At 34.8% G+C, this 13,109-nt stretch overlaps 1 protein-coding gene across 24 annotated transcripts in view; it reads left to right on the forward strand.

Moving 5' to 3' along the window:
* Positions 1–12,602, forward strand: part of SOX6 (SRY-box transcription factor 6) — a 517,338-nt gene extending 504,736 nt beyond the window's left edge. For 21 of the 24 annotated variants that reach the window (XM_058159020.1, XM_058158967.1, XM_058158946.1 and 18 more), the window contains 3 exons: positions 2,130–2,363; positions 6,015–6,231; positions 8,302–12,602. In XM_058159020.1, coding sequence (XP_058015003.1) covers positions 2,130–2,363; positions 6,015–6,231; positions 8,302–8,605 — 755 coding nt within the window. In that variant the 3' untranslated portion in view covers positions 8,606–12,602. The remainder of the gene's footprint in view (positions 1–2,129; positions 2,364–6,014; positions 6,232–8,301) is intronic. The other 3 variants (XM_058158913.1, XM_058159060.1, XM_058159077.1) reach the window with 1 other exon arrangement.
* The last annotated feature ends 507 nt before the right edge of the window (positions 12,603–13,109 follow it).

Here is a 13,109-nt window from a genome sequence, read left to right on the forward strand (position 1 = left end):
GATTTTCTTGTTCTGCTTGTCAACACTAGCAACAACATATCTGGAAGGCTTTCCTCTAGCAGTGTCAAAAACACTATTAGTAAAATGTCCAAAGCTCTTTTTCAGTAGCATGTTGAGTACCATCCAACCTCAGAGGCCCACCGTCATGTTCTGTATTGTCAATCACTTTATATTTTCTGTCCATGTCATTTTTTTTATAAAATATTAGAGATATTTACTGCTGCTTTTTATGGTGCAATATGAAATTAAGTCTTTGTTCTTGTCACTAACATGATCATCCACTTCCAATCCCTTCCTAGTTAGCTGCCGTCTTGTTTTAGCTAAATAGCTGAGATGACACTCTTGCTGGGAAAATATGTTCTTGATGTACATGCCAGGTGTTCCTCATCTTCTCTGGAACACACTCTCCACCATGAAGAGGCAACATTTGAGGACTGGGAGGGGGATCTCTTATCTGATATTAATCCCCAAATATACATTGACTGAGATAGTTGATTAAACCACTAAAAGTTGGATGATTAAGGCATAAATGTTTATTCTGCATGTTAAAAAAAATATAGCTGAAGTTCGTCTCCTTTCTCTCTCTCTCACATACACCCACAAACGCACACAGACACACACAGAGATAGACATGGGAAATTAATGTCTCATCTACTCCTACTGCACACTTAGGAATTTAAAACTGAATCAGTGGTGAAATCCAATTTTTTTTTACTACTGGTTCTATGGGCATGGCTTGGTGGGCATGGTGTGGCTTGGTGGGCATGGCAGGGGAAGAATACCGCAAAATTTCCATTCCCACCCCACTCTGAGACCAGCCAGAGGTGGTATTTGCTGGTTCTCCCAACTACTCAAAATTTCCACTACCGGTTCTCCAGAACCTGTCAGAACCTGCTGGATTTCACCCCTGAACTGAATGATACCAATACGTTTGTGCTTTCATATTTGAAATAACAGTGAAACCTGATACTAAAATCCAGTTAGAGTGCTGGTATGAAAGACACTGTATATGCAGAACTACACATTGAGTTTCTGCAGCAAGACTCCACACTGTTTTTTTGTTAGATATCAGGTACATTTCCATCTACTTGGTGTTATGATAGAGAGGCTGCAGTAATAGTTATTGCTAGCAAATGTTGAAAGCCATGGCACAGTAGTTAAACTTATGCTACTGTTAAAATACTGCATTTGACATTCACAGCAGACTTGTCTTTTATCTGCATGCTGTGGTAAAACTAGTGTCAGTTTTAAAGTAATGGTATTGAGGGCTTCATAAATTACTCTGGTGATCCTTAAGAGAAGACAGTGTCACATATAAGTAAGTGTTTTGCTTCTAGGATAATGTATGTCTTCATCTGGCCCAGCAGTCAACATATTGCCCTGTGTTGATGGATATTGTCAGCCTGAAGCTACACTACATTTCACTGCACAATAAACATGGCTGTCAACATCATATAAAGTGAAATCAATTTATCCTGTATGGTCAGTGCATTTTAAATGAAATTAATGTACTGTAGACATGCTGGCAAAAAGGTAGCATATTAGTTATGCATCCACTGTTCCACAATTTTATCCATAAAAATGAATTGCTTGTACAGAACAATCAAAATAATTGTGTGCTTAAACTACAGTTGATGTTTTTCTACAACAGTTGGCAGGGTTAGGTTTCTGTGTAATTGGAAAAAAAAATAGATTCAAAAGTGAAGACAATATAAAACTTGTCCACACTATAAAATCAAAAGTGCTTTGCGGATTTCCAACAGTTTAGTTTTCATCAAGATTTCAGAGTCACTGAGGATTCATGTTCCTATGATGCACTTCGTGTTTATCATTATTTGCATCTTTTTGTAGAAATGTACAGTACATTATTTTAAATGTACAGTATATCAGTGTTTTATCCCAATATTTCAGTCAAGTTTCACAAACTTCTTACACCCATTGCTTAAGAGAAAGATTGCAAGTATCCAAGAAATACCAAAATTGTTTAAATTGATAGCTGAATTTAGTATTCATTTCACTCATAATTCTGGAAAAAGCAAATGAGAAGGACCTATGAAATTATCCCTAATCCAGATAACATAATAATAATGTTGGCATCCATCTCCTTTCTTCCTGCTCTGGCATTACAGGAAGTAAAGCAATGAATGGCTCTGCAGCTAAACTACAGCAGTATTATTGTTGGCCAACAGGAGGTGCTACTGTGGCTGAAGCTCGAGTCTACAGAGATGCCCGGGGACGAAGCAGCAGTGAGCCGCACATCAAACGACCAATGAATGCTTTCATGGTTTGGGCAAAGGATGAACGCAGGAAAATTCTTCAAGCTTTTCCTGACATGCACAACTCCAACATTAGCAAAATTCTTGGTAAGTACTAGTTCAAATGTACAAAGCATCTCAAATGGAACCGGTCCGTTTCTGGGGGGGGGGGAAGTGTTGCACAGAATCAGGGCCACAAGAGAAAACCCCCTTTCCCCGTTAATGAGCTGAGGTGGCACAGTGGTTAGATTAGGCTACTTCAGCTGACTGTTAGCTGCAGTTCGACAGTTCAAATCTCACCGGTTCAAGGTTGACTCAGCCTTCCATCCTTCCGAACTGGGTAAAATGACCCAGATTATTGGCGGCAATATGCTGACTCTGTAAACTGCTTAGTGCTCTGCAAAAGCACTATGAAGTGGTATATAAGTCTAAGTGCTATTGCTATTGCTAATGCCAAGCAAATATCTATGGGTTGTAGTATAACTAATTATTGAAGACAGCATCACTCCATTATATCGCTAGGATTTATGATTTAATATATTTTAATACTTGTATTGCTTTGTCTTATTTTATAATCTTGCTCAAAATAGAAAAAAAGTGCTTTTTGATACTGGACCTATATTGATCCTTTTAGTTCTGTGAGGAATCCTGAGATCTGCCTTATGTTTTTTTAGGGGAGTGTACAGTCCCATCAAAAATAGATGAATTACTCAAACCAGAGAATTCTTCACTAACAAAATTTTGAGATTTGGAATTGGCCTCAGTATAACTTCTGTCTTCTCCATAGATGAAACAAAGCAATACACCTAGATGTCAGTAGCATTATGTTGTACAGAGATAATTAGCAGTATGTTATTGCACCTATATATAAGAAATCACAGAAAATTAGAAACATGAGCTTTCTGAAAGAGAATTTTTCCCCCCACTAAGAATATGTTTAAATGAGCATGAATAAAAAGCTTTGGCAGTAATATGATGGTCAAACTGAATGATAACCATTTTTCCTAGCATCTAAACAATAAGAGGGTTAAATAGAAATGTTTTGAGAATCCAATATTGTAAGTACATTTTACTTAATTTTTTTAATCCAGGTACCCAATGTTAGGCTTTATCTCACAAAAAAATTAATCTGTTGATTTTCTACAGAATTAAGATTCAAGATTTGTTTGAAGCATTACAATGTCTCTAAGGTTGACTGGGAAGGGAAATGGATATTTTCCCACCAAGTCTTTAAATTAAGATTGTAAATGAAGATTGTAAATTTTAACTAATGGACAAACAATTACCATCTGAATTGAATTTATTTTGCATTATTACACATTTTAACAAAGCTACTTTTCTTACAGGCTTTTTTCTTTCTTTAAGAGAGATTCAAAAAAACCCTCTAGAAATAAGTGTAACTCTGTTCTAAAAAATATGGTGTTTTTCATAGAAGTGCTTATGTTTGTCTACTGCTTTTAGTATGTTGTATGAATAGTCTTTCAGTTTTCTATAAAACGTGTACTGTTTTAGTTTTGGCAACTATATATGGAGTCCACATTATTTGTGTGCATTCTTTAAAGAAAAAAAAACTGTTACAAGTATAGTAAGAGTATTCATTGAAATGTAAACATTCAGTATAAATATTTCAGAAGTGCCAGCAATCATATGTTTTTAAAGAAGATATAACGTGCCAGGAATTACCTTGCCACCACCAGAGAAAGAAGAAAAGAAAGGGAAAAAGAAAATGTGACAATTTTTATATAATATTGGTACACATTCTCCAGGACAATGACAAAAAAAGTTGAAAATATTAAAACATTAAAACTGATTGTTTTGTGTTACTGACTGGATAATATTTATACAATTTTTCCATTTGTTGAAGTATAAAAGCTTTTAGTAAAAGAATAGCTTTCACCCATGTTGACCACAGCTGTAATCATTTTTAACCAGCTTTAAAAAAATATCTCACTATTTAAGTAATTCTGTATAAGCAACATGCTCTATTTCACCCTTTAATGTTAGGTATTCTTTTATTAGTGTAGTTTGATTATTTTTATATATATATATATATATATATATATATATATATATATATATATATATATATATATATATATATATATATATATATATATATATATCTTTGTTATTCGGGTTTTCTCCCGTAAAATTGAGTGTCTTGGCAACATTTCGAAGTCTCATTCGTCATCTTCAGGCTTCAGCTTCGTGCTTCTGGGAGCTCCCAGAAGCACGAAGCTGAAGCCTGAAGATGACGAATGAGACTTCGTCGAAATGTCGCCAAGACACTTCCCATTTTACGTGGGAGAAAACCCGAATAACCAAAGACCTACATACAAATACCCGCGAAAACCTCAGAAAACATGTATATATATATATATATATATATATATATATATATATATATATATATATATGGTATAGACAATATAATGAGGGGTCACTGAATCAGTCACAAAGAAAGTTAAATCAAAGCCAAGATGATTAGAGGATCACCTCTAAAATGCAATTTGCTTACTCTTAGATTATGACATTTAATACATTTATACTTTCAAAATATGTATTCAGAAGCTGTGAATTGATTTCAAGATCAACCAAGTAATTAAATCAGATATTTTTAGTACAGTGAAGGGCTTAGGTATGTTTACTGAGATTTTTAAAAAGTAATAAGTTTTTTCCCCTTATCTGATAAGCCTTCCATTTCAAAAAGAGTTAAATGTCACTTTAGGTATAAAATATATTTGCAATGTAGAACTGAAGAGTAATGTTAGTAGAAAAAATCATCAGATCCAATATGTTGGATGGTATTAGTTATGTAGCCTTTAAAAATTTCCTGGCACTATCTCTTAATAAATTCATAACTGAGTAGTAGAAGTAATGGCGATTTGATCTTTGTCTTAAGGATATACCCAGAATTTCCTGATAGTTAGCATGCAGAAATTATTATCACATTTAACATAACTATGGTGAGTTTTTTACGTCATCTACACGGAAATTAAATATTTCATTTCAATTTTTGTAGTCTATTTTTTCATGATGCCAGTTTAGTGACTAATTAGATTGTTCTGTTAGTAAGCCACTTTGGTATCTTTAAATGTATGGAGAATGATCAACAATCTTGACTATGTTATGAAGACTGCTTAAATATGTCATAAAGTTACTTGACAAGTTTTATATCCTCTTCACATATTCTGAAACTTCATTATCACAATATGCCATTCACTCCATATTTTCATTCTTATCACCTGCCTCATGTTCAGGTTGAAGCTGTGAAGGAGAAGGTTTCATCTATTCTGTAAGTAGAAGTTCTGTAGTAGAGATTACCTTCTACACTGAAGGGTAACCCCTATTACAAGAAGTTTCTGGCTCTGATAATTTGCCCTGCTCATAAGGACAATGAGATTGGAGAGGGAGAGAGAACTAATATCCTTAATTTTTCTGTCGCAACTTGCATGATGTATAAGAAAGGTTGGTAACATTTGAGAAGAACATATGACAATTAGTTTGATTTGACTAGGCTGATGCATTAAAATGAATTAAGGATTACAACTGAGTACAAGCTTGGAGAATCATTGGCCTTTCTGATATTGTTGGACCAACTTCAGTAAGACTGAGTCATAATGGTTAATGGTCAGAGATTGTTGGAATTATCATACAGCCAGATTCCTACCTCCCATTTAGAGGTTTATTAGCCCCCAAATGAATAGATTCAACAATTCACTGATATTTATATATATGTGTGTATATATTTCTATGCAGGTTCCCGCTGGAAATCCATGTCAAACCAAGAGAAACAACCTTATTATGAAGAGCAAGCACGATTAAGTAAAATTCACCTAGAAAAATACCCTAATTACAAATATAAACCCAGACCAAAACGCACTTGCATTGTTGATGGCAAAAAACTGCGCATTGGAGAATATAAACAACTAATGAGATCTCGACGACAGGAGATGAGGCAATTTTTTACCGTAGGGTAGGTATTAGGGTTCTTTTTTCTTTCTTTTTTCCAGCAAAATAATCTAAATGTGTGAATTTCATCTCTTCCCAACAGTGATCCCATATCCTAGTTAGGGTTGAGACTTAACCTTAAATTAAGATTAGCCCGTGATTAAACATTTCCACCCTACACACCCAACTCTGTTGTGGTGATATTAACAATTGATGATAATCTGAATCCACAATGTATTAGCTGGGATTCATTAGTATTACATTGCTTTTAAATTAATATCAATGTAAAATTTACTTCCCCATTGCTGTTACGATATGGATAGGAATTACTTCATTTACTTCATGATTAATACAATTTTATCTAATTAAAAGTTCCTGAAATCTTCAACCATCAAATTTTATGATGCAGATCTTCAAATCAAAAACATATAAAATCTATACATTTTAGAACCATTCATATATAATTGCAATTGTTTACAAAAATGTTCACTGAAAAAACTGCATAATGCAACTAGAAAATGTTTTTGCACTAAATGAATATGATTCTTTGTAACAAGAACTCAAACATTAAATCAGATATAGGAATGGACTGAATTTGTAGATTACTGTCTGTATTTTAAGCAACAGTAATAATGTTGCTTAACAAATCTCCCTGGAAAAAGATACTGAACAATATGCTTTAATTAAAATAACCAGAATTAAATTCTGACAGGTTAACTTTTTTCCTCTCACTTGAGAGTTCTTCCACCAGCATATACACAATTGCGATAAGAAGAAAGTCCACTATAAATACTGCTTGCTATGGAAACTTACATTATACTCCTTCCTGTTATTGATAGTAAATGTCTGTCTTTTCATGGATTCTTTTTATTGTAACAATAGATTCCAGGGCAAATTTTCAGACTCTAAATATTGAACGGAAATCTCATATCAGATGTCGAGGAAACTAGATCATTGATTTTGACCGTTTATGGCTTAGCACACTGGAGGTTAACTTTTTAATTTTTTATGTAACTCAAATTTAGATCAAAAATTGGAAATATGATTAGGATTAGAATATAATCCTCATTTAAGACAGTAAGGCAATCTGAGAGGGAGAGATGACTGACTTTGCAGCAAGAGAATAAGGCTTATGATACTCAAATATGTCAGTTACATATTCAGTTAAGAATATGGTTTATCATATCACTATACATCAATTAAAGCCCAATAAATATGTTGAGGAGTTGGAGAAGAGATGTCCTCATGATCCAGGACCCTGTTTTATTCAGATTCTGGATGTTGTGGAGACTACCATTCATAATCAAGTCAATGTGGGTACAGTTCCCCTTCAGATTTCTTTTCTGAATGGAGAAAGAAAAGAGCTATAAATACATAGAAGATCAGCAAGCACAGCCCCATCTGTTTGGCATGCCTATTGAAGTCCATTAAGATGCTTAATGGTGTCTGATCCTGGGATAATGGACTGTACACTATATTCGTTATATTGGTTATAGCTCAGTTTTGCTTTATAATTATAATATAAAATACAATATAATTTACATTGTGTTACTAAACTACGGTCTTACTGATTTTAATTGTTTCTGAGCTGACAGTCTCCTGGTTGACCTGGTGTCTTAACCACTAAACCAAACTGATTCACTGGGAGACCCTGAATTCTAGTACTACCGCTGGCACAAAAACCAGTAGGGTGACCTTGAGCCAGACACTCTCTCTCAGCCCTAGGAAAGAGGCAAGGGCAAAACACTTCCAAAAACCCTTGCCAAGAAAACTGCAAGGACTTATCCAGGCAGTCACCAGGAGTCAACACTGACTCAAAGGTGCACACACACACACAACCAAAACAAAACCAAGAAAAGACATCATAAATACTGATAGAAGAGAATATTTGTGGCTCAGGGTTACATTGTAGGGTCCTTGATTATTTTCTTGCAGATGTTTTGTTACCAAACTAGGTGACATCACCAGTGCACTGACATATTTATAGTCTGTGTCAATTAAATTGTTTTAAAAATAAAGTGTTAAAACGATACGGCTACATCCTTTCTTAAATTGGTAGGGAGCACTTTTCAAACATACCTTTGTTTCCTTGTAGGCAACAGCCTCAGATTCCAATTGCCACAGGAACAGGAGTGGTCTATCCTGGTGCTATTACTATGGCAACAACTACGCCATCGCCTCAGATGACCTCTGATTGCTCCAGCACTTCTGCTAGCCCTGAGCCCAGCATCCCTGTCATTCAGAGCACTTACAGCATGAAGACGGACAGTGGGAGCCTGGCTGGAAATGAAATGATAAATGGGGAAGACGAGATGGAAATGTACGAGGACTTTGAGGATGAGCCCAAATCAGACTATAGCAGTGAAAACGAAGCCCACGAGGCTGTCGCTGCCAACTGAGGATGTTTGCTGAATTACTCTGACTTTGTTTTCTTTTCTTTTCTTTTGAACAAAAAGTTCTTAAAATGAGCCTGCATGCATGTATGGCTCCTACAGTTACATCTGCAGAATGGTCTTAAATGTTTCTTATTGTGTGACACAGATTGTTCCCTAATTTTCATGAACTTTTTTAAACAATTTAGGTGAAGACATTAAGTATCAGACATTGGGACTTGAAAACTGATATGAATCAATTGTTCTCTTACAAGTCTTATCTCTCTCTCTTTCTCTCTCTCTCTCTCTCTCTCTCTCTCTCTCTTGTTTGTCTATTCTTTCCTCTTCCTGGATGCTGATAAAAAGGTTTAAGTTACTGTTTTAATGGGGGTTTTACATTCTCACTCAGGTATGCTGTGCCAGCCTACAGATTGTGAATGTGTTTTTATTCTGAATTAACAAAAACAAAACAAAAAACCTACAAATTTCCTATCATGAAACAGAACAAGTCCTAAGCGTGTACATCTATCTGTATTAGCTCATCTTTTTTAAAATAAGGTCTCTAAATTCCTTTCCCCCCCCTCCTTATATATAGTTGACCTTCTGATGTGCCAAACTTTCCTAACTTCTGAATCTTAATATTTAAAAAAAAAAAGTCTTAAGGGAGACACTGTAAAGTCTTAGACAATCCTTTGGCATCTTAAAAATACTGATATATCTTAAAAGAAAATCTTACTTTTTCCAGAAAATTGTAAAATACTCAGGAATCTGGAGACAGGATATTGCTTAAAAAGTGAATATGATTGCTACAGTGCACTTGTTCAATTGCTTCTGCCTCTTGATGTACCATCAGTGTGTGAAACATGAGTAAGCACAACAGAGTGATCACCAGCTAAGACAGGCCTGTCTTAGCAACATAAGGCCACCTTCAAGTCATTCTCTGTCCCTTTGCTTTGAATTCTTATATACAGTCTTAATTACATTTGGTCTTAATGTATTCATTCCAGAATGTCAGGGGGCCATGTAGTAAAAAAATATTTTCAAATGTACTGTTGTAATGGCATTATCATTTGTTTGCCTTTTATTTCTTTTAAAGAGCCCTTCCCCCTTAAAGTGTGTGGCATCTTAAAAATAATGAGGCACTTAATATTGGAAAGGAATAACTCTCTATTTCTCTCTCTCTCTGTCTCTCTCACTCTCTCTCTCACACACACAAGGAAATGTGTTTCTACATGTCAGAAACACTTGGAAAAATGTTACTGTTAGTGGAACAGTATCATATACAGGAGAGTATACAATATTGACCTGCTATGCTGTTTCTTTTTAGGATAATTTGTGAGGCTTCCCTATAGTACTTCTCTTTTCTAATCTTGAGTTATTGTATGTTGTCAGACAACACTTCATATATTCCCCACCTAGTATGCCCAGTGATAGGCATAATGAAAGTTGTAGCCTAACATAGTATCGGGTGCAAGGCTTAAAACTATTTCTGTTAAGTTTATGTATTAGATTACCTTAACCTTTGTCTAGTACATAGACAGCCTAGAAATCCAACATAGTCTTCCTCTTTCTTGGAGAGTAAAGTGCTGCTGCTGTTTAGAAATCTTCCTATTGCTATTCCGATAATCATCCTTTGATGATGATATAGAAATTTTAAATCTTGCAGATAATCTGTGTTGAATATTAATTCTAGAGAACCGAAAAGGATGCAAAGATCATCCTTGTACTTAAAATTTCACTTTACTCATTAAGATGCATATGCTCAGCAGTATTTGAAATTTTTCAAAACTTTGTTATCTGCCATATAAGAAAAACAAAAGGAAAGAACATAAAGCTATATCCCAAGGTCAGTATTTGTGAATTATGCTGGGTCTTTTAGATCAAAACTGCTGTAGAAATTTAAATTCTTATTTATTTCAGTGCTAATATATAGTTTTATTATACATAATATTGATTTCTAAAGAGCCAAGGGCAAGGTAAAATAAAGCATTCCCAAATTAAACATCCAGCTATTTGTGGATGTCAGTATTTAACACTGAAATTTGAAATTGATGCATTTAATGTATTTCAAAGTATAAAACCTGGTTAGTGACTTATAAACTCTTTAAAGAGTTTTTACCAACTCCTAAGGTAGAAGGTGTTAATATTCTTTGATTTGAAAATATAAATACTTTCTTCTTTATATATTACGATCAATAGTTACAACTATTTCTAACTGCTACATATACCAGAAAGATTGCAGTTTTATATGCCTTCTGAGTAAAACCTTTTTTCACGTAGACATTTTATGGTATGGCAGGGTAAATTTTTCCATGCCCATCAGATTGTCAGTGTGAATGTTTAATGGTGATTAAGAAAATATATCAGGTATTAATCCAAATGGAGCAGCTGCCTCTCCATTGCCCTTCCAAGTAGTATGTTTCATCCAAACCATTTAATTATAAGAGGGTGAATTGTGTCAAGAGTTCTGCCTTCTACAGATATGCCATTCTTAAGACTGGAGGAAGATTCTTATTAGCTTGCTCAGGGGATAAGAGTGCCAGGTTTTTCAATAGCATTTTAGCACTTTGTAGGATGGCAAAGATGATAAACCACCAAGTAATAAATCTATGAAATATGACCTAGGTTCTTCTACACTTAAATGATTGCAATCATATCTTTGTGCCTAGAGCTTCCATTACGGAGAATGGCAGATGAGGCACCCTCTGTTTCTGCTTGCAATGAGAAGTTTACATAGAGAGACTTGGTCTTTGGATAGAGGCCATTGTATCTTTTTGCCTAGTTCTTTTCAGAGGGTTTTAGACTGGCATTCTCATTAGCAACATTAATGGAGTGTCGAGCCAGATTATCGTCATGCTATCACAAATCTTGTAGTTTTAGCAGAAAAAGAAAACTATGTCCTAGCAGTTTCCAGTAATTATTTCTAGAAGTGGAGGCAGGTCTGCAATTTTACAATAGGAGCGCAGCAAGCCGACTGATTATTTGTGTGTGTGTGTGTGCGTGTATGTGTGGATGCATACACAAACAGTCATTTGGCAGCCATTCTACAATCTGGGATAGAATCATTTATCTTTTCTATTTATTTATTTGAATGAACGCTTCTCTCATATCCCACAATTATGACAGTAAAACTGGTCTAGCCAAGATGTAAAGGCACTTGTTATCATTAGCTGGTGAGAGTCCTCTTTATCTAGTTAAGGTACTGAAATAAAATCCTTTGCTGTCTCGGCGATTGCTTAGGAATTTGAACTGATCTAATAGATGTAGCTTGGATGGGAGATAACCCATTATTTCCTAAAGAATGACTATTTATTAATTTCCTACGTTTCTCCTGTTATAAATCTGTCTCCATTCTACATGTCTGGGGTTGTGGGTTTTTTTTCCCTTTCCGTAGCTAGAATGCTGTATTGCTAGCATTGTATGTTTTGTAATTATTTTTGCACAAGGGCAAACATTTAATTTCATGCGTTATTTTCTTTTTATAATTCTATGACCATGCCAAAATAATATTCTGCAGGCTGGCAGAGAACAAAGGACTGTTCTTTAGGACTGAAACTTGATTTTTACTCATACTACAAAAACACACACTCACAGATGTTGTTTCGTAAGTGTAATAAGCACTGGATATAAATGGTATTTTTTATCACTTCTAACTAATGTGAAACTGTTGTACAAAAAACCCGACATGAACAAAAGTCATCTGTTTCGACTCGTGTGGGCCTGCCTCACAGTTGCCGGATTTGAGTCATTTTTTTTTAATGTCTTGTTATTTCATTTATTTATGCAAGATTCTTATATGTATGAATACTTTGTTTGAGCTCCAGTCCTCCATCTGTGTGGATGATCTGTAACTTAAATCTGTGTTCTTGACGTTGATTGGCTGTTCACGAATCAGCAGATGGTAGAGTATGACTTATTGGACAGGTTTTGAATTTAAAATCTGCAGAATCAGTTTATGATATTTATTAGCCTATACTGGCTCTAAAGTATCAATAGAAATCAAGAAAGGACAATCGTTGGGAAGCAATTGAGCTCAAAACAAGGTTCTTTAGTAGTCACCATCTCATTTAAGATTTTTTTAAAATTTGTAAATATAACATAGGAGATAGAATTTTATTTTTTGTTCATGGATACTTAGCTATATATAAGTTATGTATTTACTTTTGTTCTGTATCAGTGTACATTGGTCCATAATAAATGCTGACAAATCACTGAACCTCATGTAGATTTTACGCCTGCAGTGTGGCAGCAGTATTGTGGACCTGTAGCTAAACTGGCAAGCTGCCTCCCTTGTGCCCTCTTTCAATCTGAATCCCATATAATAAACACAAAATACTTCAAACATTGCACCTGCTTATCAAATAAGAACCTCATATTTACTCTGTAGTAGTGGCATTATAGTTTGGGAGAACAGTAAAACATTTGTCCAAGAATTATAACATAGCCAGTTGGTTCTTAGTATTTCTTCATTAGCAAATAAGTGCATAGGACATGAAATACAAACTACACCTTTTGGGCATTCTAGCAGTCT

The sequence above is a fragment of the Ahaetulla prasina genome, chromosome 1, assembly GCF_028640845.1.
Source record: "Ahaetulla prasina isolate Xishuangbanna chromosome 1, ASM2864084v1, whole genome shotgun sequence".
Classification (NCBI taxonomy): domain Eukaryota; kingdom Metazoa; phylum Chordata; class Lepidosauria; order Squamata; family Colubridae; genus Ahaetulla; species Ahaetulla prasina.